Genomic DNA, 27,712 nt, shown 5'->3' on the forward strand with positions numbered 1-27,712 from the left:
GAAGCAGCACTACAAAAATAATTACTAAGTATAGATCATTAATTTAAATCAATACTGGCTGCTTGCTGATTTGTATTATGATTAGAGTTCATTTAAATCTATCTGTCTAGATTTTTCAATTTGTTTATTCTTATTATAAACTTATTAATGCTCAGACCTTTCAAAGGAAGACTCCATAATGCCCACACTGCACCCTTTGCTATACTGAGGCTTGTAAACACATTGTTAGATGAAGGCAAAGATTAAAAGATAGCAAAGAGCTGCCAGGCCAGAAGCCTGAATTAAATCCATTAAGTTATATTTGAATAGGCAGATAAGTAAGGAAGGGCAATCTGGGCTGATGAGTTTCTTCAGAGAGAAGGAATCATGGTGAGAGTTGCCACGCATGGCAAAGCATCAGGCCACCTGCTAGTCACCTCCAGAGACTATTGATGTCCTGTTAGGAGTTCACCCATCAAGGGATGTCCTGCTGTGATAAATCAAACTAAAGTGACAGCGGAGTTCCTCAGCCATAAGGTCATTTAATAAAGTAAGGGAAGAGTCACGTAAGTGTAAACACCCCGCACACTTGTTCAACTTGGTGCTAAAGAGCTGTTGAAGTGGATATGGAGGATGCGAAATAAAAGAAAGATGGAAGAATTTTAAATTCTATTGACCTGCTCCCTAGGTCCTGAGGGTGGTTTTCCATCTGCTCTAGCAACATAATTAAACGTTTGGGAACTAATGACAGTATGTGGCTTTTGTCACCAAAAGAACAGACAGTGGTAAACAAAACCCTATTTACAAGAGGTAGGGAGGGAAATGTGGCTCTGCTGTTGAAATTACAGATAAACAAAATCACACCACTTAGCTAAAGAGCCTGTCTAGACAGAGGAAGAAGAAAAACAAATTACAGAAGCTTGATGTTATTCTTGTGAGAAAGACGGGGGAAAATTATTTTGTAGCTAGGTAAAAGTCTTCAGAATGAAAAATGTCAAGATTGCAATGTCAAGATTACTGGATATCACCTATTTTACACTACAGAGTAAGATAGTCTAGCCGGAGCAAGCCCTTCCTAATTTTGAAAAACATGGCAAGAATCAAAAGTACGAACAGCTTTGGAAATCAGTGAGAAAATCAACCAAACAGGAGTTTTTCCAGAAAAGGCAGGATGGAATAATAACTCTACTACACTCATGCCAAACAACTTTTCTACCAATATAGCCCTAAGCAGAAGAGAATGTGATTTAAAGCTAAAATAATTAACACCCTTCAACAACAGTGGGATTTCTTTATTCCAGCAGTGAATCTGAACCACTCTGCTTTGAGCTGAGAACTTTTGTGCCATTTTCTAATTAACATAACTGTTACAGACAATTTAAAATCACAGATTATCCACAATGCATCTGCTAGATAAATTATGAAGTTCTGTCTTGAAATGTCTCTTGGTGGCTACAGATAACCAGAACTTCTCCCTTTTCCTTGAATGAAAAGGAGGGAAGGCACACAGCACACGCACAGCCAAATGCTGCTCTCCACTGAGCAGGTGCTCCTGAAAAGTGAAAAAATGATTTGACAGAGTAAAACAATTGTGTATTAATAAAATGGCACGAGCAGGAAAGCAGCTTTTCATGCAGGGCCCTAAGTAATCCCCATCGTGTGAATACACAGGAACACGAGGAGTTGAATAGGCAGGATCAGGATGGTCAGCTGGAGGAGATATTGGCTTCTTAGCAGCTGGAACACTAATTTCTTTCAAACATAAAAGTCAAGAGATAACTAAGAGTTTTTTTCAGACCTAACCTATTTATGTTCAGTTGTTTTTAGAACGGGTTGCTGTTCTGAGACATCAACACTGCTTCATCCACAAGACTGCAGGTAGGGTGCAAACCTTTGGAGGCAAGTGATCCCTGGTTCCCTGTGACCAGTTACATTTTTATCATTATCATAATCTTCTTCCTCATATGACCAGTGCTCATTGAGGTCATGCCAGTCAGGGACAAAGGATGAAGACAGAGGGTGATGAGGATGGTTTGCAATGCTAGGAATCAAATGACTGTTGAGGGAACACCAAAATAAAGAGTAGAGGAGAGGTGAACAGCAGAGACCTGCTGTACAGTGTTTCTGACCTGTTGTCTGGAAGCAATTAACTCCTGTAAAGGATAAGATGTCCTTATGGATGTCTGGGAATTGGTCGCATCCCAGTTCTGTCATAGACTTATTAACTTAAACTCCCTAGGTTATGTGTTTTTTTGCAATTTATAACATTTGAATGGAATTTCTGTCTTCAAAGCTGTGTGGACACAAGGAGCTTTACATATTTCATGGAACATTCAGATTACTACAATTAATGTATTTCAGAGTTACCCATCAAAAGAGGTGTGGCCAACAGGTCACGGAAAGTGATTCTCCCCCTGTATTCTGCCATTATGAGACCCCACCTGGAGTGCTGCATCCAGCTCTGGGGTCCCCAGCACCAGAAAGATGTGAACCTGCCAGAGGAGGGCCAGGAAAGAAGGCTGAAGCACCTGTCCTATGAACACAGGCTGAGAGAGCTGGGATTGTTCAGCCTGGAGAAGGCTCTGGGTAGACCTTATTGCACCTTCCAGTACCTAAAAGGGGCCAAGAATAACGCTGGAGAAGGACTTTTACATGAGCAGGTAGTTATAGGACAAGGGGGAATGGCTTTAAAGTGAAAGAGGATAGGTTTAGACTAGATATTAGGAAGAAATTCTTTATTGTGAGGGTGGTGAGGTGCTGGAATGGGTCTCCCAGAGAAGCTGTGGATGCCCCACCCCTGGAAGTGTTCAAAGATGGCCTGGATGGGGCTCTGAGCAATCTGGTCTCATGGAAGGTGTCCCTGCTCATGGCAGGTGGGATGGAAATAGATGATCTTTAAGGTTCCTTCCAACCTAAACTATTCCATGATTGTATGACTGTAGTGTATGGCCTGTTCCCCTTGTAACTGCACACTTGCCCACTTTATTAGATTTGGAATTGTGAAATGTCTCTGGAAACCTCTTTTTATATTTTTTTTTTTTGGGAGGGTGAGGGTGCAGTAGGGTGGTGCAGGGGGCAGGGGCTTATAAAATGCTCTATTTGGTTCTGGTTTTAGTTACTCGAAGGTGCTACAAGGTCTCCCTGGAGCCTGCCCTTCTCCATGCTGAACAGCAGCTTTCCCTGTTACTTGGGGTTATTTGGGGGTCCCTTCCCTGAGGGAGGCACTTGAGGGTCTAGGAGCAGAAGGCTGGAGAGGCGCAGGGGCAGCAATACTCCGACGGGAGCAGCCAGAGACCCTTGGGGCCGGGAAGGAAGGAGCTGGGGCAGCAGGGAGTGAGGGCAGCAGGCGGCGAAGGCAGCGAGGGCAGCAGGGAGCGGGGGCAGCAGAAGGCGAGGGCGGCGGGGACTGAGGGCTGCGGGGAGTGAGGGCTGCGGGCCGGCGGCCGCTGACAGCCGGCCCGCTGGGGCCCGGCCCGGCCACGCATGCGCGGATCCAGAGTCCTGTTGCCGGGGATCGTAAGTTTGGGCCGGGACCGCCCGTGCGGTGACGGGACGGGACGGGTAGAAGGGAAGGGGAGGGGAAAGCAGAGGAGAGGCCGCCCCGGCGCAGGTAAGGGAGGGCGGGAGCGGCGCTGTGCGGGGCTGCGGGGACGGGACGGTTCGGGATAGGAGGGGAGTAGGCGAAGCGAGCCCGGGGCCTCCGCAGAGGGACCCCGGCCCTCGGCGGGCTCGGGGCGGGCAGCGCCGGCGGGGCAGCTCCGGGCCGCCCCCTCCCCGCAGGAGGCTGAGCCAGCCCACCCTCCCGCTGGAGCTGAGGGACCGGTCCCTGCGCCAGTGGCGAGCCCGGGGCTTTCCAGTGTGTGCCCGGGAAAACCGGCCCTGCCCGCCCCGGTTCCACGCCCTGCGGGAGCCGGGAACGCTGCCGTGGTCCCGGCCCAAAGCGGGAGCCGGTTTCCCGTGCCTGGACCCCCCTTGCTGCTGCACAGCCCCGCCCGTGGGAGGTCTTCCCCTGCCCTTTATCTTCCCGGCAGCTGGCTTGCTTAAAAATAATGGCTTTCGAGAATTGGAAGCCGGGTCTGATAAACTCTGATAAGAGCCCATGTGTTACTTACGAGCTCTGGCGTTGTGCTCATTTCCAAAGTCTCTTCGAAAATGTCTTCTCTTCCGTCAGCGCTAAATTTCAGCGCTTAGAAAGCAACGGCACAACTTTCGTGTGGGATTTTTTTTTTTTCCCCCTCTCTCTTGTTTTTTTTTTTCTGTGATAAAACACATCGGTTGGGACAAAATTTCTTCCCTAGCGTGTCGCACAGTCTAGCATTTAGTAAATGCTTTTTTGAGAGGAGTATTCCATGCTGTTTTCCTGCTGTTTGAAAGGAGAATTTGTAGTTATTTGTATTCTTGTTTTGTTTTGTTTTCAGTGTCCAGAATAGTGCTGTCATCAAAGACATGTGCATTCCTCTTACAGAGGCATGGTATCCCAAAAGTAGTGTCCCGGGACCTGTGTGATGAGGACCTACGATATTTGCTTTTGAAGGATTCAGTTTTTTGGGGGAATGGTTTCCTTACGAATTTATCAGTCAGAAGTCCGTTCTACATGAGGCGCTACATGGGAATCGTCAAGTTAATGAGATCCATGAAAAGGAATATTTGAAGTGAGAAGCCCCAAAATTAACAAGAAATTGCCCTCACTGTGCCAAAAAGCCTTTTGTATCAATAGGCAAATCTTGTGTGTTCTTGTTACTACGTTATCTGAGCAGGTCGGTTGACTAAAGTGAGGTAGATGACTGTTCTCTTAGAAATACTGTTTGTTCTTTCTTGTTTGTGATATGCTGTAATTACTGTGCTGTTCTTTCAGTCAAATTATTTTGAGAAAGGAAAATCACACAGGATTTCAAGAACAGAGAGGACCATATGTATTTGTGTAGTAGTTCTTTTCTATTTGTCAATAATCGCAAGATTTTGACATTTGAATACAAAGTTCACAATCTGGTGCATTCACATGCTCATCAACTAGGCACAAAATCTTCAAACTGCTGTTGGTGTAATATCTAATGCCCTCTGTGTTTCCCAGAATCAGAATCCAGGCTGGAATAAGTAGTTTGATGTTATAGATTAAATAATAGAGAAGGTTTTTTGAGGGGGAAATCTTCTGTAGTCTTCCTCAGATGTCTATAGAGGATGTGGTTTGTTAGATGTCTGGACTTCTTCACTGGGCACTGCTGGTAGCTGAACCTGTCAGTTATTGCAAAATATTTTACATGTGAAGGGGAAAGATTGTCAAAGACACCTTCTCTTCTGAAGTAGTTTTGTGCTTGGATCTTCCTGCACTTGTTATACTTGTAATATTAGTACATCTCACGAGTACCAATCAGCCTTTTCACAAGGTTGTTTCACCTTTTCATTTCATTTCTTTTCTTTTTTTTTTTTTTAAGGGAAAGACAAAATGAACCCTTTCTTTTTTCTGGGTTTTGGACATTCTCACCTGGTCCACTTCCGAAATAGAAGTGAACTTTTCAACTCAACAAATGAGACCTACTGCTACAGCACTGCCCAGGGCAGCACGGTGCTCCAAGGAGTAACTTTTGGCGGAATCCCGACGGTCCTGCTGCTTGATGTAACCTTCTTTTTTGTAAGCTCAGTTTCTGTTTCTTGTATTGAAAACATTTCAAAAGTTAAAATTTTCAGAATTCTCTTATTTATCAGGTTGGGATTTGTTTCTGAGGGTCTTCAGAATGAGAAATGAGCTACGGCCATCCTGGGAACATCAGAGCACTTTTCAAGTGTTGATAAATGTTTGCATACAAGTGGGATGACAGTGTTACTGTATGTTGGACGTGTACGTGTGGGGAGAGTGCAACATCTGTATATGGAGTCGTGGTGAGCTTTGTGGTGGTAGCTTAAATTTTTATGTTTTATCTTAACTGCAAGAACATTTGGGTTTAAGTACTGGGTACCCTTCCAGGAAGGGGACGCCATTGCTAACTTGATTGTTGTTCAAAAGGTAATAAAGTGTGGAAAATCTGTCATTTCACCAACTTTTTTAAAATTGGATTTCATGAAGCTGTTGAGGAACTAGTGTACTGATCAGCTCAATTCTGACAAAAGGCAGAATGGGATGAGTTGCTGTCTGGAGCTCCAGGACAGGCCTGAGACTGCAATAAAACTTATGGTTATTTCTGTAAGTTTGGCCTAGGTGGTCTTCAGCCCCCAGAAACAGGGATGCAGACCTGCTGCAAAGTGGCCTGATAAATGTGTTTGTGGTAGTAAAATCAGACTAAAAGGATGACATAGTTCCTGAGTTCTAGAAAGCTATTGTAAAGAAACTTAAAGTACCTGTGTAAGGTTGGAGCTGGTAGTTCTGTAGGAATATAGAGAGTGTTCCTAAAAGTTGCATAATGGGATTCTTTGCTATTGATTTAGTGTATGCAGCATGCTACCATAAATCCATTTTCTGAGGATGTACGTTATTTACAGCTCTCTGTGCCTCATGGCACAGCATTTAATAACATTTAGTTGAAGTGTTTGGAGGGACTTTCTTTTTTTAAAGCTGTAACTGAATTTTAAGACACTGAGTCTCAGCTTTAGAGTTCCTTGCTGTTGAACTCTGCTCTCCAACAGCATAAGGTAGAGAGTTATAGGCAGTGTAGAAGGCTCCTCTCCAAGTACCGAGTACTGCAATTTATTTAGCAACTCTTGTATTTCTATTTTCATGACACATTTAATGCAGATCCCTTTAGTAACTGTCAGCTGATGGATTTCTGAAGTAGGCTGGTTTCCAGAGGAAGTGAGTTTTATATATTGCATTCTCTTCACGTTTTTGTCCGGCAGTCCCTCCTCATAACTGTAGAATACTGTAGCCAAATATTCTACAGTTGTCACAGAGTCTAGAGAACTTTCCTGCTTGCATCAAGTTTAATGGTCAGATGAAGGAGGAAGATAATTAATCTTCCCTGTTGGTGGAAGGCTCTCATAAGAAGGTTGTATTCATTGTGAAATGTGGAAATTAGCTGTGTAATCTTGATATGTAGATAATCCTGACATGTGTCCTGGCTTCCCGGTTGGTATTTGATCCCAGTAAGTTACATCAGTAACACCACTTTCTAGCCAAACAGGTATGGGATGTAAGAAGAACTGGAAGGTGAGGGCATAGGCTACATATGCATAGAAAACAGGCCTTGTTACTTCAACTTCGTTGCTTTGTGTAGAGCAAGTTCTTTCTTTGAAAAAAAAAAGAAAAAAAGAAATGTATCTATGAAATACATAATGATGGGGTTTTCTCCTTGTTTTCTTAGTCACTTTCAAAAAGCGAAAATACGGGAGGAGATTAAAAAATACATTGCAGAGATCAAATATAAGTTACTGGGGTTTGAGAGTTATAATAATATATTACTTTGGATAAAAATAATTCTTACACTTGCAAAAATATTTGAGCTCCCGTCAACCTGTTTACATCACTGTTTGAAAATCAAGTAAAATTGCAAGTCTCCCATCGTAGTTCTGGTCATTAAGTGATGAATAATAGTAAAACTGTGTGCATGAAAGTTTTTACTTCTTTTCTAGTGCTACTTGCTCCTTTTCCTGTCATAAACCTTCATGCACTTGGAATTCAGAATTAGTTTTGCATGCAGTTCTCCTCCTTTTTAAATTAGAACAGGAAGGCAGATGTCCTGACCCTTTGATCCCAGATGGGTTGGTCTATAGCATGACTGGCATGTGATGTGTTGGCTGGCATGTGATTTAGGAGCTAGGACAGCATTTTTTGACAGTTCTTATAATAATTATTATGAAATAGGAAAAATAAATATTCAAAAGTATTTCTTTTTATTTTCTAGATTTTAATATTACTGTTTTCCATTATAAGAAAGAGATTCTGGGACTACGGTCGTGTTGCTCTGGTGTCAGAAGTTGAAAGGTAAACATGCTATGCAATCAGACTGATTTGTTGAAACCTTTTGGGGTATGTGGAAGTAAGTACAGTAAATGGCTTAAAATAAGTGCATTTGTATCAGTTAGATATGTTTGTAATCACATGCACATGTTTGTTAGAAATGTCCTCACGCTGCTTTGTGTGAAACACATCCCACTCACAGAGTTAGTTTGTGGTTTCAGTCAGAAGTTGTGTGTCTGCCATTGTCATGAATTTCATTCTGCATTTGTGAGTTAAGGAAGTGGAGGTAAGGAAATAGGCTGCTTGTCTGCTAACGTGGTGCACATTGATGTTTGCAGTGTGTTTCTGTGGTAGAAGGATGCTGTTTTGTTTATCTTGGCTCAAGACTTATATCTTTCCCAGAGCTCCCTGTGTAGCCTGCGCCATAAAATTTCTGAAGGATTCAAAAATAAAAATATATCACTGCAGGTTTCTGAAATTCTTCACTGATTTTTAGTAATACTACAAATGAGCTTTTGACTATTATTTTTTAAGTATTTTTTTTTTCTGCAGGGTGATTTGCTGTGATGTTTAAAAGCTAAGCTATCTATGAAGTGGGTAAACTTTAACAGTGAGCCTCTTCCTGGTATTACTGGTGTAACCAAGTTGTGGTAAATTCACAGCTGAGCAACAGCAGAGAACTCAAAGCCTGTTTTTAGGTGTAATCCATGTACAGTTGTGAAATGTAGATGACGTAAAATAAGATGGGCAATAACTGAGAAGTCTTTAATCCAGATAGCTCAGGCAGCAAGCATGAAAGGTGCTCTGGCATAGACTTCCATGTGGGCTGTGGAGGCCCTTGAGCAGTCAGACATCCTGTTGTTGTCCCTGCTGGACTGTGACCTGAGCCAGCCGGTCAAAATTATAAATATACCTGTGAATGCACTCCATTTTAACATGTTGTCCTGTAATTATGGGCACATCACCATTGCAACATTTGATTCTTTCTTTTTAGCAACAAGCTGAAAATAGGTACTCTGCTATTTTTGAGGCCTACAGAGTCTCTAAATGTTTCTGGCCTTGCTACGGAACTCTTTGTGTGAGGAGGTGGCCTTGCAGGTGAGGGATTTAATTGGGAGGAGCAATTCTGACTAGTGGCTCTACGATGGAGCAAGAAAGGTGGAGGAAAAAGAGGCGATGTCTTGTAATGAGGGAAGTCTGAACAGGAAGCCAGCTTACAAATTTGATCCGTGCTAGGCTCCCAAACCTGTGTTGCACTCTCTTACTTTACTGCGGTTTTAATATCCTCATAAAATGTTTTCTTTCCAGTTCGGTTATGTGCTCTCATGTCAGGAGCTCACGTGTCCTCCCTTTTTAACATAAGGCATACACAAGTTTCTGTAATTATTAAGGCATATGCTACAAGCTGAAAATCACAGCCTTCATAAGTGAAAAAGTGGGTTTGTACTCCTTCCCTAGTTACTTCAGAGTTCTTAAAATGGAAATAATTCTGCAGAATCAACTGTTATTGAGATTAAGATACTTAAAAGCATCATTTAATGTGTTTTAGTGAATCCAGATACAGCCGATTGTCAACATCTTCATCAATACCTGAAGATCTTGAACATGATAGGGTAAGTATTCTAGAGTTTTGATAATACTTTTTAATGGAATGTGCTCTAATTTGCCATTCCATGTAGCCCAGTGAGCCAGTCATTAAACTGGAAGACCATCTATATGTAAAAATTAATAAAACATTGTTCACTGTGTTTTTTTCCTGACAAATTATTGCCATATCATTAGCAGTATCTTGTGTTATTGTTCTTCAGTTTTATTGTTTTGTTTTGTTTTAATTTAGAGAGGGACTATATGTTAGAGTTTCAAAGGGAGAGGGGAGAAAGAAAAAAGACTAGTATATAATTTGTACTTAAATAAGAATTTAAAAGGTTGCATTGTGTTCACATTGCAAATAATACCTAATTGCTCTTGATAGTACATCGTTTTCCTCACAAAACTGAGAAAACTGGATGTGAGTGTGAGGCTGATAATAGTGCTCTGTACTCTTAATAATCAAACTGGTTTGGAGTGGAAGATAATTTTTTGACTAAACTTTTAATTGCTTCCTCCACGGCCTTTCTGGAGTCTTTGAGCTGGTACATCTCTGTGATTTTGTGTTGCACCTTCAGAATGTACCACGCAAGAGTTGTCCAGTGGTGGTAGCCTACATTTTAGCATTTCATACATTCATCAGCTTAATATCTAGCCTTGCAACTAATTATTTGTGTGAGCATCAAAAGCATACTAGTGTCTGATCAGGATTGCTCTGCTATTTGTGTAGTTTTCTTCATCTTTTTAAAACCCTAAAGCAACCTTAGCGGTTGAATAAAATGTCTCTATTTAGTTGAATAATGTTCACTTGAAAGAAGAGGGCTTTTGAGAGGGAAGGTTTTTTGAACCATACTGGAACAGTCAGTGAGATGTGCTCTCTGCTGTCCAGTTTCATAGGAGGATTTGTAAACCTAGATAAGAAGCCTTTCTGTTAATGTAATCACAGACTTGTTTCTAATTACTGTTTAACTGATTAACTTGTATTAGACTCATGGAGCTTATCCTTGAAATTGGAGAGTCTCTGGAAATGGTTTTGGAAAAATAATCACCTCTCCTGCTCCAAAACAAACCATTAAAAAATTCTTTAGAAGCCTCAATCTTAACTTGTGTTCACTGGGATTTGGGCAGACTTGTATAAATTTAAGAAGCCCAAGCGATAAGTGGGAAAGTAATTAAAAAAACCCAACTCTTAAATACTCTCTGAAGACAGACACATTAAATACTTTGTGAAAAATATGTAGAGTATTAGGTATTTTTCTATATGTTTCTAAATGATGGTTTCAGAGCAACAAACTACCAGCTTTTTAGGGAAGGGATTGGTTTAATAGAAACTCTTCTCTTTATTATACAGATTAGAGACTCTATTTTTTCTAAATTAGCTCCTAAAAACTTCTTTCTTTATTTGTAGGGGTTTTGTTCTTGGATAACAGCTGCTTTTCGAATGCAGTAAGTATATGAAACAGAAATGGTCAACTGTGGTTTGCTTCGATCTTTTTTAATTAAAATGGTGGTTTTCATTAGAAAATGTTGGGGGTTTTTTTAGATAGATAGAATTTAATGCAAGCACTTATATAGGTGTGTATGGTCAGGAGAGAAAAGAAAATGAAAACAAGGTCAACTTATGGGAATACTTTTCCAGGATATAGTTGTCCTGCTAGCAGCCCAGGGACTTCCCGATTTTGGGACAGTGTGTGAACCTAAGTGAATCTATGGGATTTATATGGATTCAGAGCTAATAATTATGCTCTGGACTTTTCCTCTTCAAAGAGTACCTTGTGGGTGTTCTCCTGTTTGAAGGCCCAAGGCTCCGGGCAGGAAGTGGGATTTTCCTGCAGGGGTTTCTATGGAGAACTGGTGGTTTATTTGGGGCTGGATTGACTAACTAGGAAAAGTCCATCCCACTGTTTCCCAGAAACCAGCTGTTAGAGATGTGATGTTCATTCCCTGTATCTCTTGGGTCTTAGTAGATCATGGTGTTTAAAAATCAATTTAGAGCTTGGGTATATTTAAATAAAAAAGAGGTGGGGATTCAGCCTGTCTTTCTCCATTTTTACTAGTTCAGGTCCTTCCTTTTCCTTCCTCTCCTATTTTAATGATTGATTCTGCTGACAGTGGAGAGATGGTGAGAGTTAATTCCAAAGCCTATTATATCTTCTGTTAACTGAGTGTCATAAGGGTAAGGTGATTCTGTTGTAATTTTCCTTGTGGGGAGCCTTTACGGCGATGAGTGAATACTGTCACAGCATGGTCTTAAATTTTGAGAGCTAGACTTGTGACTATCATAAAACAAGAGGTCACAGAAAATTACTTTGTCCTCTTTTAGTCTGATAAAAAAAAGAATTCCATGTCCTTCCGTCTTAAATTCCCTCGTGTTAATTTTTATATGGTGATACACAAGAAAAGACGCTTCTGGAACCTGAAATTATGCATGCAAGGACACAACCATGTTGAAAACCAGTAGGGACTGATGGGGATGTCACTGGGTAGACTGAGAATTTAGTGTATGGGTATATAAACCACCCCCAAAGAGACTAAGCAGACTGACCACGTGCTTTTCTGTCTGTGGTGCAGCGATGACGAGATTCACGAGAGATGTGGTGAAGACGCCATTCACTACCTTGCCTTCCAGCGCCACATCATCTGCTTGTTGATTACTGTCAGCATTTTGTCTGTGTGTGTGATATTACCTGTCAACCTGTCAGGGGATCTCCTTGGTAAGAATTTTTTTTTTTTTTTTTGTTATTCCGAGAAGAATTTTATGTTTTTATATCATTGTAAAAGCTTTTAGTTTTTCTTTTTTTTTTTTTCGGTAAACTTTATAAGGTGGTGTTGTGTTTTCCTGCCTGTAGTGGGTTGACCGTGGCTGGACGCCAGGCACTCACTGAAGCTGCTCTGTCACTCCCCTCCACAAGTGGACAGGGCAGAGAGAACACAGTGAAAGGTTCCTGAGCTGACATAAGGGCTGGGAGAGATCACTCACTGGATACTGTCATGGGCAAAACAGACTCAACTTGGGGATATTAACTGAATTTATTAATAACAAAATCAGAGCAGGATAATGAGAAGTAAAATAAATCTTAAAAATGCCTTCCCCCCACCCCTCCCTCCTTCCCGGGCTCTACCTCCTCCCCCCCAGTGGCGCAGGGAGGTGGGGAGTGGGGGTTATTGTCAGTTCATCACACGTTCTGCCACTGCTCAGGGGGAAGATTCCTTCCCCTGCTCCAGTGTGGGGCCCTTCCCATGGGAGACAATTCTCCATGAACTTTTCCAGCATGGGTCACTCTTCCACGGGGTGCAGTTCTTCTGGCACAGCCTGCTCCAGCATGGATGCTCCACAGGGTCACAGGTCCTGCCAGCAAACCTGATCCAGTGGGGGCTCCTCTCCATGGGTCTGCAGATTCTTGCCAGGATCCTGCTCCAGTATAATTTTCCACAGGTTCACAACCCTCTCTCAGGCATAGGCTCCTCCATGGGCTGCAGGTGGATCTCTGCACCCCCATTAAACTCCATGGGCTGCAAGGGCACAGCTGCCTCACCATGGTGTTCACCATGGGCTGCAGAGGAGTCGCCTGGAGCACCTCCTCCCCCTCCCTCTCCACTGACCTTGGTGTCTGCAGAGTTGTTCCTCTCATGTATTCCCACTCCGCTCCTTTCTGGCCGCAGTTACATCTGCACAAGAACTTTTTTCTCCTTCCTAAATGTGTTATCACAGAGGTGTTACTGTCATTCCTGCCTGGCTTGGCCTTGGCTAGAGGTGGGTCCATCCTGGAGCCAGCTGGCATTGGCTCTGATGGACATGGGGGAAGCTTCTAGAAGCTTTGCACAGAAGTGACCCGCCCTCTACCAAAACCTGGCCAAGCAAACCTAACACATCCCCTCAGTCTGATGTGAAATTTATATGAATACAGGGTGTTCTTTAAGCAGTTGCCAGAAACAAGATTGCAGAACACGTGCAGACATAGATGGCTAGACTCAAAAGGCTCAAGGCAGGATTAATTTTACCTATGCCCTCTTACCTGGTGTTTATCTAGGCACTCATTGTGTTTTTTATTGGTGATGATTGCCAGTGGAAACCGTTGTCACAGCCGAGAAATCTCTTTCTAGTATCCAGTCTGAACCTCTTTTGCTGCATTTTAAAATCACTTTTTTGACCTGTCACTGGAGATAATAGATTATTCTTTTCTTCTTTGCAAAATCCTTGTAGCTGCTTGAGGGTTATAAATTATTCTGGGCTTTTTCCTCTTTTTTGTAAACCAGACCAATTAATTTGGTCATTAATGAGAAATGTTTTCCATTTGGCTGATCATAAAATCATCAACCATGACTTGAATTTTTGTTTCAATCTATCTGGACTCTCTCCTGTTGTTCCTTTCTGTTTTGTAAAGCAGGAGAGTACAGCTTCTGTTTTTCTCCATTAGCTTTTGTGATCCTAGGAAATACAGCTGAAAAAAAAAGTTTTAGTGTCTCTCCCTTTTTTCCTCCCCTTCCACTGTAAGCTGATTTTGTGCATTTGCAGTTCTTTCAGTTGTGATGACTTAACTTGAAATGTGGTTTAACAATCTATGCTAGAGGATTGTTTACCTTTCCAGATACACTTACCTCTTTTTCCTTTGTGGGCATTTACTCAATTTTCACTCACTTGCCTTATCATTTTTTTAAAATACTTGACAGTTTAGAGAAATAATGTCATATAAACTCTCTCATTTTTGACCTTAGCAAGGTTATCAGCACTGTTCTGTCAACACTGAATTAATGCAGCTTAAAAGCCTGAGATAAGAAATCAGTTAAGGTGGAAGAAAAATGTGAAGGAAATATGTTCAATCCCTAAACAATGTTGTTAATGGACATGAAAGGAGATTGAAGGGAGAAAGGGAACTGCTGCAAAGATGTGCTGTTCAGATTTTTAAAACAATCTACTACTTCTCTTCATGGTTTGAACGTAGTATAATCCTGGGGCTTTTTTTCCTACTTTAAAATGCAATACAGAGTAAACCAGCATTGATTATGATTCTGAATCTTTTTATCAATGAACTTGCTCAGCATTAAAAAGAAATATATTATCATCTTTAAAAACTAGAATAAAAGCTGACTTTCTGATAGTTTACTGTGAATGTTGCACCAGCAAATTAGGCTAATTTTTTTTGTTCTTAGATAAAGATCCCTATAGTTTTGGAAGAACAACTATAGTGAACTTACAAACTGGGTAAGTAAGTCTTGCAGAGTACCTTTATGCTTGTGTTAGTTTGCTGCCACCGTCTCTAAACACAAGAATTGACACTTGCAGGGTGGCTCCTGGGGTCAGAGTAACTTATTCACAACTTATTCACACTTGATTGACTGAAACTGGGATATGTTCTGCTTCAGGCTGTGCACTTACAGTGCTGATAAGAAATCTTGAGACTTGGCTTCTACTCACTCAGCTCTTACTTCTTACACCACATTTTTCTTTTGGCTAATGACTGCACATCTAGTGATATTATTTTCAGAAATTTCCACATTAAAAGAAACCATTTTTCATGGTTTCATAAAAAAATGTATGAAATGTAAAGAAATATTTCATAAAGAAAGTAAAGCTGACTGCTTTACTAGAATGTGTAACTTGGATGATATAAATTCCCTTACCTTAGATTTCTGTGTTCATATCTCTCTAATCTGAGATTGCAACTAAAATTGCTTCTGTGTGCTTTAAAAACAGTCTGTAAAATAGTTGAAATACAAAGCTGTATAAGTCTTCTGTTTTATTACTTGATCAATCCACATCCATCCATGATACAATGTCCAATAAAGTTTCTGCCAATGCACTTTGTTTTTATAACCATGTTATGAAACTTAATAACTAGTAGGGATTTTTTTGCTTGCTTGGTGCTTGGTTTTTTTAATGTGCGAAATAGGTTCCTGTATTTTGGGTTAATTATAGTTATTAATGCTCTTCACAAAACTGAAGAACTGTTCACAGAACAGAATGTCCCTAAGCTTTGAAGAAGGAGCTATCAAGGATAAGAATTTATGTTGAGGCTGTTTTCAGCTGTGTTCAAGGAGAGTTCAATTATGCACTCAGCACAGTAAATAATAAGGCAAATTAAAACCATTTTGGCAAATAGCATCATGTGTGCTGTTGGCCATCTGGCTGGGAAGGTGCCAGCCAAACACTTCCTAAATATGTCCATGTCATAGAATAAGTATTTTCTCTGTAGGTTAACTACCCACAAAATAGTATGATAAGCAAGTAACTCTCCCTCTTGGCTGTCCAAGGCATCTGCATAGGCATGACTGACTACCAGTAACTACTTTTTTTTCCTATTTTGTGTTCAGTGAAAGGTTCTGATCTGATTAGAATTTTGACAGCTGCTTTTATCAGTTGGACAGTTGGTTCTTCCTGTTTTTCATATTCATAACATTTTGTCTGACAGCAATAATCTTCTTTGGCTGCACACGGTTTTTGCTGTTGTTTACCTGATTCTGACTGTTGTCTTCATGAGACATCACATGAAGTATGTCACATATAAAGAAGAAAACATAGTAAGTTTCTGTACTGGGCTGAAGGAAAACATGGAGCATATTTGCCAGTGTATAATGCAAAAAAAGCAAATTGCTAAGAGGCTCCTGTGTGCTAGACTGTGACATAAATGTGAAGGAATTCACTGAAAGCAGTGCTATAGTGAGTCAATTGTGAAAATGGAAGGAGAGGAGGGGGTTGGGGAAGGATTTGTGAAATTTTGCTGTAACCTATTATCAGTGTAGAGGGTGCTGTCTTAAATACATGCAGCTCCCACCAAAACCAAAATTTCCTACGTTTTTTCTCCCCTCTACCACACAGCTGCTTGTGCTGTGTCACTGCCTTCCTTATATTCTTGTTTTCTGTGATGTGATTTCTCAAAATTTGACTTGCATTTTCTCTCACAGGTTAAGCGCACGCTGTTTATAACTGGTATTCCAAAAAGTGCCAAGGAAGAGATAATACAAAGCCATTTCACGTAAGTTCCATACTTGAGTAATTAGAGTCATAGAATGGTTTGAGTTGGAAGGGACCTTAAAGATCATCTAGTTCCAACCCCCCTGCCATGTGCAGGGACACCTTCCCCTGGACCAGGTTGCTCAGAGCCCCATCCAATGTGGCCTTGAACACTTCCAAGGATGGGGCTGGAAGTCCACAGCTTCTCTGAGCAACCTGTTCCAGTGCCTCCAGTGCCTCACAGTAAAGGATTTCCTCCTCATATCTGATCTAAACCTATTTTCTTTCAGTTTAAAGCCTTCTCGCTTGTCCTATTAGTACATGCCCTGATAAAAAGCCTCTCTCTATCTTTTATGAAAAACAGAAGGTTTAAAATTGTCCTAGTAGTTTTACCTGACCAAGCAGATATGTTTTTTGAATTTTGCACTGTTTAAAATTCATGTTATAGTATGTCTGTGTTCTAAAAGCATATCTTATTCCTTAGCCAGTGCTGAGAAAATACTATATTTCAGTGAAGTTAGTTAGCTGATCTTAAAATCAGAAGATAAGACGGTGGCTGTGTATCCACACTTTCCATTCATGCTCCCACATGACCTTTACTTGGAATATTGCTGTGCATCTCATGTTAAAGTAACTTTCAACAGTGTCTCTCTGGAAGTCTCTGCTCTATGATACATCATGCAGAAATGAAATGACTGATTGAGATGTCAGTTAGGTTTCAGTGGTGCTCTTTGAAACAGTTTCTTTGTTGTACTTTTTGTTCTTATTGTTCCCATGTGCTGCTTCCTTTCAGGGATGCCTACCCAAGCTGCACTGTGCTGGAGGTCCAGCTGTGTTATGACGTAGCCAAGCTTATTTATCTATTCAAAAAAAGGTACTTGTTTTTGTAATCTACATGACTTTAGCGTAATTCTACAAATGTTTTGCTAGTCCTTAATGAACACATACCAGCAGTACTAACTGTGCACATACTAAGGATGATTCTGCTCCTAAAGTTCTGGTCTGGACTTCAGTTAGATTCCGTTGTGGTTTAAAGTGAGTTGTGGGGCTCAGCCCATCTCCTGTGGGTGTGATATGTTGTGTGTTGCATAAGGTAAGTTTTGATTGGCTGATTATTTATTTCTGTATGTCTGTATATAGTTAGTTACTTATTGTCAGGCAGTACAAAGTGAAAAACTGAATTATTAAATTAATAACTCTGTTAACCCTGCTTCTTTGGCCAGATTGATGATCTCATGAGAGACAAGTATTATTTTCTGGGCTATCAAGAATAGCATTGTGTTTTGGTTTTTTTTAATCTGGAACCTTACTATAAATGTAGGTTGTATAAAGCTATTACTGACTTGAAAATAAATCATGCTCATGTATATAAGTAACTAAAATTAAAGTGAATGTAAATAACTTTGATGACTGATTCATTCGCTGTCAATCCTTATAATAACTTTTTTTCTTGAGGACTATGTTCTTCCTAAGCTTGATGTTTATACTTTTTTTGTTGCAAATTGTTATAGATTTATTTTTTCTGTCCAGAAACCAGGCAGAAAAAAGCCTGACTTACTATGAACACCTGCATGAGAAGTATGGCAAGCGGGTCCAAATCAACCCTAAGCCATGTGGTCAGTTCTGCTGTTGTGAAATGAGAGGATGTGAAAGGGTAAGAGACTGTGTTCTGTTTTAGTTATGGCCAGGTAGATTGTTAGAAGGGTGGAGAATAGTTTTTGTGTGACATCTCATTGAGCTTCAGAAAATTCCTTATTTGTTCGTTCCTAATAGCTCATCTGTCATGTTCTTACACTGGAGGGAAAAGGAATTCCCCAAAACTTTTGAAATGTAATCTAAGTGAAAAAATTGAAGTACAGGAAAATCTTACATTTGTTTGTCTTCGCTTTGCAACATCATTTGTAATTTGTGGAAGTAGTCTGAGGAAGAGAGACTATGGTTTGTGTAAGCTGTATGAAGATATTAATTAATGAGGATATTAGCCATCTGGTGCTTGGATGTAACAGTCATCAATTTTCTGACAGGAGGATGCTGTAGATTATTATACCAAAGTTAGAAATGAACTGATGGAAGAATATTTGAAAGAGGAACAAACTGTTCATAATAACCCACTGGGAATGGCTTTTGTAACATTTCAAGAGAAATCCATGGCAACCTAGTAAGTTTTGTCTTCTGTTTTGTTTGTTCTCTTTTATCTGTAATAGTACAGCTGATCTCTTGTTTGTGTCCCTTGTTTGCTTATATTGGCTCTTCTTCCTTTCTTCTCTTTCACCATTCTATGGATTTGGCCTGCTTTGCTTTCTGGTAAGTTTTCCCTTAAGTGTGCATTTTAGCCTCTGTGCTTTGAGTGAAGAAATTATCTCTATTCCTCTCTTTTCTACTGTGCAAATGTTACAATGACCAAACTATCAGTGACTGCAAATTACACTGCTAGTTAGTCATCTTAACAGTGTAGGGTCAGTGACTGACCTGGCCATAGGTGATAGATACACATTCTGTATCTCTGTTACCTGTTTTTACAGATATGTGTGTAGACCTAATGCCAGAAGTTGTTCAGTATTTTTTTATTCAGTTATTTGTAGAGGTAAATGCATGTAGCCTCTCATTTTCTGTTCACACTGGGAGCATCTTTCACTGTCACAGAGTGGGTAAAAGGAAGCAGAATAATATTTGTATTACAGTGTAACACATCATGCTTTTTTTATTCTCTGATTTAAATTGTCTGCGTTCTTTTGGCCTTCAAGTCGTGTTAGAGAGCCAGTCTTTCAGCTTCTTTTCAAGGAAGTCCAGGGTGTAGAATTTCTTGCGAGAATTTGATAGGTTGGAGAAAGTTTTGCTTGCTACTCTTTAATTGAGTAGTGATGGTGTGATGAAATCTGCCTCCTAATTTTGTAATGAAATAACATTTTGAGATGTGAAACTGAAAGAAGAAATAAGCACTGAAGTTCCTTGTCTAGCTGCTCATATGTTGTGTACAATTTTGATGGGATAGTCTCTGCTTGGGCATGTGTTCTGAGTTGCACTGCTGGCATCTCTTGAGTTGAATTATCAAGACCTGAAAAGATTTTAATTTGTTTAGCTTGGAATTGATGTGGTGGACTCCATTTCCTGTCAAATTAGATTAGATTATATGTGAAGCTGAGGCTCCCATCAAATTAGAAAGTTACTTGTTGCCCTCAGTACTCTCTGCTCCACAGAATCCTGAAATAGGATGGGAAAACAGGAAGCCAGAACTGAGGTTCATGTCAGGTGGCTGTAGAAGCTTGTTTTTTGATGGCTAAAGCTTGCTCTGTATGTATTTTTTTAAAATCAACTGTCAAAGGATAATTAACTTTCTTAACTACTTGCTGCTGCAAGATGCTGGCAATTTGACATCACTACTTGAATTCTGCTAAGGTAAAGATCTGGGGCTTGGGGGTTGTGTTTGTTTGTTTGGTGTTCATGTATGTGGTTCTCTGTCTTCTTTATGTTAAGAGCACAACTGAGAAACAAGCATGTTCATAGATTTTACCGTCTACCCATTTAAATATAAAATATACTGTTTCCATGCTAGTGTAATAGAATAGTCTCTGAATGTATTCCTAGCCCTTCTAGTGCTGTCCTTTGAGAAATCTTTGAAAGCATTTATTCTGGGCATGTTTAAATTTTCTTTAAATACACTGAGTGTCAGTCAACTCATAATATTAGAAGATCGAATTAAGTACTGTGATTATTTTTGGAGTGGGTGAAAGAGGCTGATATTTTGAATTGTGGGAATAGCAGCGTGCTAAAAATTTTTCTGAGAATTGGCTGGATTTGATACTATTGTAAAGGATTAGTCTGCACTCTCATTTAATTAGTCTACTTTGATTTGAAAACAGTTGTAATTATGTAAAGATGTGTTTAGGGAACTGTCTGTCTTTTTTTCCAGTGCTCTCAGACTTTGATTTATTTTTTTACTTTTTTTTTTTAATCCGATTGCTCACATTGGTAGAAGCAGTGAACAGTTTAAACCGAGGCTGCTTTTTGTTTCCAGCAAAACAGATCTCATAGACCTGTAGTAGCAACTGTTTATATACTTGTCATTAATGCAAAATGTATTACATTGCTTTTTAAGTACTATCTTGATCACAAGTTATTAAAATTAAAAAAACCCTTCTTCATTATTCCCAGTCTTTCTCATTACATATTCAGCATTTTCAGGTATAAAAATTTGGAAAAAATCCTCCTCTTCTTCCTTACAGCATCCTCAAAGACTTCAATGCCTGCAAATGTCAGAGTATTAAGTGTAAAGGAGAGCCCCAACCATCATCCTACAGCAAGGACCTGTGTGTGTCAAACTGGGAGGTTAGATATGCTCCTTATCCTGAGAATATTTGTTGGTAAGAATCCTGTCTTACATCTATTTATTGATGATAATGTAGGTTTAGAATGGGCATAGGAGAAACAGGGACGAGGGCATTTTTCTTTAATCCTAAACTAGGGCTTTATGCAGTGTTTGAATGTGGCTGATCTGCCTCTTTATTTTCATTACTGGTGTTCTTACTGACCTCGGGGAGGCCTCTCTGAGGCTGACTAGAGTTTTGCCACCCCAGATTTTAAAAAAACCCTAAACTTATTAGTTTGTCTCTCAGAATTTCCGTTTTTGGAGGCTAGTGCATATTTGCTGTTGAGATCTGAGGAAAGCAACTTGATGTTAGTGCTAAGTGTCCTCCAAGTTTTTGGAGCTGACATGTGATAAGTATAACTTGATCTAGTCTGTGAACTTTGGTCTATCTTCTGACATCATATTTATTAATCCAGTACATTTCCCAGATAAGTGCTTTTTGAATTAAACTGTTCCTGTTCTGCCTTCTGTCATGTTTATAGGCTAAAAAAGATCTAAACATTTTCCAGTTGCTTTGCAAATAACTTCGGGTGGGGTCAATATAATCCTTTCTTCGTGTAACAGTGAACTTGTTGTGACATTTCCATTGCCCAGCCCAAAACTGCAAGTGAGACACAGATAGGCACAAGTTGCTGTGTTTCACCTGCATGTAATTTCTTTTTTAAAGTGTATTTTTTTCTCAAGTATTTTAACAGAAAATGACTCTTAAAGTAATTATGCCATCAATTTCTAATAATTTTTCTCTAAGACTACAATTCTGCAGTTGGGAATAAAGTACAGAATCTTTAACCAAGAAGTAAACAACTATGATTCTTAGCTGTGTCTTTTGCAGCAGTCTTATTTTGAGATATGAATTAAAAATCTCTTGCAAGCTGCTTTCCAGGTAGGGTCGGTTTAATGTGCCTTTTCATGAAAGGGTTCTTCCATGTGTATGTGCTTCATTTCCTCTTCCTTTCTTCAAGCACTGGACACAGGAATTGTTCTGTGAGACTCAGTGGACTGAAGCCCCTGAAAAACTGTTTTCTAAACATCTCTAAGAGGGGAAGATGGTGGGGTTTTGATATTTTGGGTTGGGTTTTTTTCCTGTTCTTTTTCTTCTCTCCCCTTCCCCTTGAAGAAGAGGAATTTCCAAGAAGAGGAAAGGGAAGAAGAGGGATTTTCCAAGTTCACAAAAAGACTTGTCATAATTAGGAAGTTACTAAGCCTCTGTATCCCTGTTTTGTCTGTTCTAAATACTTGGCTTTGGCTGGAGTTCAAATCATTCCAGTCCTTTTGGGAATCATTTCTGCAGTTGCTGTTTTAATATAGCAGGAAGAGATGCCATGTTTGTAAATTTTTTTTTTTTTCAAATCACAGTTCTTGATAGATTCTGCCTCTGATAGCTGTTCTTCTTGCAGAAGTTCTCTCTACCTTCTATCTTTGTCTCTTCTTGTTCTTTGTTTAGTACTTCTGCATTAGTGAACAGGAGAAGTGTTTCATCCCAAACCTTAATTACGTTACACATTTATGTTTTTGTAGTGAAAGACTGAGTACATCCTTCTGCAAGCACAATTTATGTTATCATTCAAGAGAGGTTGCAGTTTTCTTTATTTCTAATAGCAACTGGAACTTGTGTAGTGCTTTATTATATAACTTTGAAAGCTCAGTTTACAAAAAGCAGTGCCACCTGCTACTTGACAGATAGGATATATCTTTTTTAGCAGCAAATGCTAACTGCTTGTTCTAATGTCCTCTTTATTTTTACTTTTTTCTCCAGGAAAAATCTTTCAGTGCATGGACTGAAATGGTGGTTTAGATGGGTGTGCATTAATTTGCTTCTTTTTATTGTGCTGTTTTTTCTCACTACTCCTTCCATAATCATCTCAACCATGGACAAGTTCAATGTCACTAAACCTATTCACTACCTTAATGTGAGTACCACCATACATTTGGATATAGCCGTGTATCAAACCAAAATATTGGGAAACTGTGGTAGACATAGTTTCATTTTCTTACTATACACCTTTAAGTCAAATTCAGTTGAAATTCCCAGGATTGTTTTAAGTAGCTGCTTATTGAAAAACATACAACCAGAACTGGATCTTTAGCCCTCTTTTATTCCTGGATAGTAGCCTGAAGTAATTTCACCTGAAACTCTATGTTATTAAAATATTTATTTGTTTGCGGTAAAAATTTGCATTCCATGTTTACATAATTCTGAATTTTGTAATCAAAAAGCTTTGCAAAAAATGGAATTTTGAGTCCAACTTGAATTTTGCTTTTTATAATAAGATGGGACGAGGAATTCAGATTTTAAACTCTGAGGTAAAATGTTGTTTTTATTTTGGGTTCAAATTGACATAGCGTATATATATCTCGGATCCTAGTTTGACTGCAGCTGAAGTCTCCTGCAAACTGTTCTTTTTAAATACTTCCCCAAGCTGGGCTAAATGACATAAAGACTGCCTGTGAGACTGCACTCTCATGGAATTTAATTCCCAATCCTACTTTGTTTTTTTGTCTTGCACAGCAGTGCTAATCACTCACGGCTCAGTTTAAGACCACCTGAGTATAATTTCCCTAGTTCATCCTGCTATAATTTACAAAAAGCAAAATATTGCAGCCTCTGTTCCACCACAACTGCATTAAAATGCTTTTAGTACTTACTCTTTCTTTTTTCCCCTACTAGAATCCCATCGTCAGCCAGTTTTTCCCAACGCTCTTGCTCTGGTCCTTCTCAGCTTTGCTACCAACAATCGTCTATTACTCAACTTTGCTGGAGTCCCACTGGACAAAGTAAGCAAGCTTTTCTTCTGTTTTTGCCTTACCAGCTGAATAACTAAAAGAAATGAAGACTGTTTATCTTTCATGGAGCTCTTAAATCCACAGACCTCTCTTAGCAGGGAATGTCATGTTCTTGTCTTTCTAGTGTTACAACCACACTTTGGGGTTTAAGTGATTTTTAACCCATACAGCAAGTGTAATCTAACCACATGACTTGCTTATGCTTCCCCTTGCTCCCCACCCCGCTTCTCTTTCTGTTTTATCAGAAAAAAATGTGTGATCAGGCTCAGGATGTGTAGCTTCAACAGCAGCATGGGAAGTGCCTCTGATCCCATAACTAGCTTGCTCTCTGGGTAGATAGGCCATGTGGGTTTGGATACCCTGCAGACTGAGTACATCACAGAACCCTGGAATCCCACTTGACAGAAAGTGCTCCAACTCTTAACTGCTGCTTATAAAAGGGGCATCCATCTTTTTGTTGTGTGGCATGACAAAAATGGTCTGGATGTAACTCTTGGTGCACAACTCAATTGCTATTGGGTATTGTCAGTGGTGATCTGAGAAGATCTATGAGACCAGTGCCCAGCAGATGTGTTGATATAAGATTTTCAAATACAACCAGAGCACTCTGGAGACATTAAGCCCACTGATGTGCTGCTAACTTGGAATACTCAGCACAGCTTGGTTTGGAATACCAGATTTGATGCCCAGTTTACCTGCAGTCAGATAAAGCATGGTACTGCACATTGAATCCCTGCTTCACTCAAACTTCACTCAATCTTTATCCACAAAACTTGTAGCCATTTCTTTGGTTTGTTTTTATATTCTAAGGTCAATTATTTTTCACTTTTGAACTTTTTGTACCATTGCTTTCTGAGACATAGTGTCCAGATTCTACTGTTTATTCATCACAGTTGTATGCTCTTCATCAAATTGGGGGTTTTTTTGGGGGGGTAGTTACACTACACACATGAACTTTGAGCCCTTCTCAATCAGTTAAAATAGTTTTCCAAAGTCACTAGTGACTTTATTAAAATTTGTCATCTGTGATCACAGATTTGATTTCCAGCATTGGTATAATTACACTGACACGTCTCGCTGTGCCCAAGGGTTACATGATCCTATAACAAAACCTCTGTGGCTTTAAAGCCCTATCAGATTCCATCTTCAACAGTCTGAATTGTTTATAGTGATGGCTCCACTTTTCTGGCAACAATGTCACCAGATCGATGTTCCTGCTACTGTGGTAGGGGTATAGCATGAGCAGTGTCATGTTGTTCCTGAAGACTTGCCGCTTGGCAGGGACAGTTAAGTAGGTTGTGTAAGTGTCTGGTTTCTTGGCACTGGTGCCCTTCTACGAACTGCCTAATCCCTCTTGGCATGACACTTGAAGAGCTGTTTGTTTACAAGCTGCTGCAGGATTGAGTTTCTGTGGACAAGAGACCAGCTGTGGCTGTCACACATCCCTGTGCTTGTGGTACGGACCTGTAGTGATGCTAATCCAGAGTCCAGTATAATGTTCAAGAAGATACTAAAAGTCTGCTTGGTCCAAATTGGTGAATATCTCAAAAGATGTTTCTTTTGTGAGCATGTTGTAGCAATGTGATATGGTAAGGGGAGCTGGAAGTCTGACAGGTGCTGACATTCTCTGGGCAAGATCCTTCATATGTGGAAGTGTTTCATGTGAGTTTCTAACTCAGTGACTTTTTATGTTGGTAGATCTGCAGAGAACAGAATAATGATGCATAAAGTCTACATATTTTTGATCTTCATGGTATTGATCCTGCCCTCCCTTGGTCTGACCAGGTAAAGAGTCGTAGTTTAACAAAGTAATGGTTGAATATTTTTATTATGAGGCATCTTACTTGTGTTTTCTAGTTGAGGTATAGTTGATGTACCCCCACTCCCCTCCAGTTGCATGTGGTTATATTGTCATTATGCATTAGATTTCAATGTTCATTTTGCATCAGAGCACCTAAAGTTCCCAAAGCCTGACTTTATACAAAGAAATTTAAGACTTGTAAGCTCAATGAAAAATTCAAAGTTGCCCATACTCATCATCACAGCTGAGAACCCAGTTTCCTGACTGTGTCTTTGAGTTAGAGTTGTCCTTTTCTTTCCACCTCTACAGTATTTGACTGTTTCCCTGCCTAACTGGGTGACATGTTTTTGTCCTATCTGTATAATAATTGCTAAAAAAGAATTATTAAAACTTTAGTATGAAGTAGATATTTCTGTTCTGTTTGATTCTGTATCTTTTTTCTTATCTCTAGGAATCAGTAACTGTGATAAAGCTAAAGTAGTGATTTGATTAAATTCTTTCTATGCACTATCTTGATTTTAACTACTTAAAAAGAGAAGCAATTTTACACAGTGTTAATCTGTTGGAGACTGAATTACAATAATCATTTTTCTTTCAGCCTTGATTTTTTTTTCCGCTGGCTGTTTGACAGAGAATCATCTGATTCTGCAGTTAGGCTGGAGTAAGTATTAGCAATTCTTCACTAAAGAAATACTTAGAACTTTCAATTTTTTTGCTGTTGACTAGCCTTGGTTAGTGTTTGTTCAGATTTGCTCAAGGTTGCTACTCTGTGGGATGATGCTGAGCTTCTGAATAAGGGGAAGAGAATGCAAGTGGTTTTGCTATGCAAAAATCCACACTTTTTTCCTGCTACCTAATGTATGCAAGCTTTCAATAAAGGGACAGTTATTTTCCCAAAACTTTACAAATTTAGTAGATGACAAGAAAGGATGGGATGGTATGATGCAAGTGAGAGGGGACCAGAAATTGTACTGAGAATTGTTGCATATCATGGACAGGGGATCTTCCCAAGGATTACAATGAGACTGAATAGCTGCAGCAGTTCTCTTTCTGAAGTCCAGTGACTCTTGATTTTAACAAACATGTATGTTTTTACACCAGCATTGAGAATTTGGAGATACTGGTTATTTTAAGCTCTTGTGACTGTGGCTGGAGGGAAAGAATAAAATGAGATTAATAGGCCATAGGTTTCCAAGTGCTGTTGCAAAATCAGTAACAGGAAGACAATTAGGAGAGACTGAGTTAGGAGAGACAATTATTCTATTGCAGTCTTATCTCATTTTGTATTAGGTTGCTGTTGCAGACATCAAATGATGCTCTTGTCTGTTATCAGCCACCCATCAGACTGCTATGTCTTTTTGTGAACAGTTTATTCCTCACCTGAACTGCAACTCAGCCAGGCCCTTACATACTACACTCACTGTATTTGTAGCTGTGCAGTAATCTTTCCCAATCTTCCTGATAATCTCAAGATTATCAGAAGTCTTCTAGCCACTTTCTATAGTGTCTAGTGCTCAGGGCTCCATTGCACATGTTATATTTGTCTGCTTTCCAGTCAGTGCCTGATGTCTTTCCTCGCAGATGTGTCTTTCTGCCTGACCAGGGAGCCTTCTTTGTGAACTATGTCATTGCCTCTGCTTTCGTTGGCAATGGGATGGAGCTGCTGCGCCTGCCCGGCCTCATCCTTTACACCATACGCATGATAATGGCCAAGTCCACAGCTGAAAGGAAAAATATTAAACAGGTATGAGAGCCCCTCCTTAGCCAGAGAAAATTAAATGCTTGATCCCTATCAGAAACAGTGGGAGCTCCCATCCTTCTCATCCTTAATTCTCATCTCCTGACAGTTGGTGGTTGTTTTTTTTTTGGCCTTTGTTTCGCTTATCCATGGCAGGTTCATATTCCCTTCATTTGCAGCACAGATAATGGGGAGGTTTTTGTTCAAGTCAGAGATGGTCAAAAATCAAACCCCAAGCTCTGAACTTGAGATATTATTCTCTTCATAGCCCTAAGTCAGAGTTTATGATTTGGATTTTATAGGATGATTCTGATTTTATCTTATAGTCTAAACTTCAGGGAGTTTTTTATTTCAAATCTGTCTATAGTTAGTTTCTTCTTCAGCCCACGGGTGTGTACAACCTTTATCTGAACATACACCTAGCAAACTAAATACTTATTGCCTGTATTCCATTTTAAGTGGTGGACTTTCACTTCCAGGTGATGTGTCATCTTGCAGCTTGAAATTCCAGGTGTTACAATGGGAACTTAAATCTGTATACAACTGCCCCTGTTCTTCTTCCTTTTCTTATTTCCTTGGTTTTTTCTTTTTTTTTTTTTAATGGATTGGTGGGTTCC

General features: G+C 39.8%; 1 protein-coding gene across 5 annotated transcripts in view; it reads left to right on the forward strand.

The window, feature by feature from the left end:
* The first annotated feature begins 3,413 nt into the window (after positions 1-3,413).
* Positions 3,414-27,712, forward strand: part of TMEM63A (transmembrane protein 63A) — a 33,193-nt gene continuing 8,894 nt past the window's right edge. For 2 of the 5 annotated variants that reach the window (XM_017812922.1, XM_017812917.1), the window contains exons 1-19: positions 3,488-3,589; positions 4,398-4,736; positions 5,412-5,608; positions 7,812-7,891; positions 9,417-9,480; positions 10,863-10,900; positions 12,026-12,168; positions 14,606-14,657; positions 15,865-15,973; positions 16,358-16,428; positions 17,200-17,280; positions 17,937-18,060; positions 18,431-18,564; positions 20,630-20,767; positions 22,529-22,682; positions 23,441-23,547; positions 25,255-25,341; positions 25,956-26,018; positions 26,939-27,101. In XM_017812922.1, coding sequence (XP_017668411.1) covers positions 5,423-5,608; positions 7,812-7,891; positions 9,417-9,480; positions 10,863-10,900; positions 12,026-12,168; positions 14,606-14,657; positions 15,865-15,973; positions 16,358-16,428; positions 17,200-17,280; positions 17,937-18,060; positions 18,431-18,564; positions 20,630-20,767; positions 22,529-22,682; positions 23,441-23,547; positions 25,255-25,341; positions 25,956-26,018; positions 26,939-27,101 — 1,794 coding nt within the window. In that variant the 5' untranslated portion in view covers positions 3,488-3,589; positions 4,398-4,736; positions 5,412-5,422. Of the gene's footprint in view, positions 3,590-4,397; positions 4,737-5,411; positions 5,609-7,811; positions 7,892-9,416; positions 9,481-10,862; positions 10,901-12,025; positions 12,169-14,605; positions 14,658-15,864; positions 15,974-16,357; positions 16,429-17,199; positions 17,281-17,936; positions 18,061-18,430; positions 18,565-20,629; positions 20,768-22,528; positions 22,683-23,440; positions 23,548-25,254; positions 25,342-25,955; positions 26,019-26,938; positions 27,102-27,712 lie in introns of all 5 variants that reach the window. The other 3 variants (XM_017812918.1, XM_017812920.1, XM_017812919.1) reach the window with 3 other exon arrangements.

The sequence above is a fragment of the Lepidothrix coronata genome, unplaced genomic scaffold (assembly GCF_001604755.1).
Source record: "Lepidothrix coronata isolate B3197 unplaced genomic scaffold, Lepidothrix_coronata-1.0 Scaffold38, whole genome shotgun sequence".
Lineage (NCBI taxonomy): Eukaryota > Metazoa > Chordata > Aves > Passeriformes > Pipridae > Lepidothrix > Lepidothrix coronata.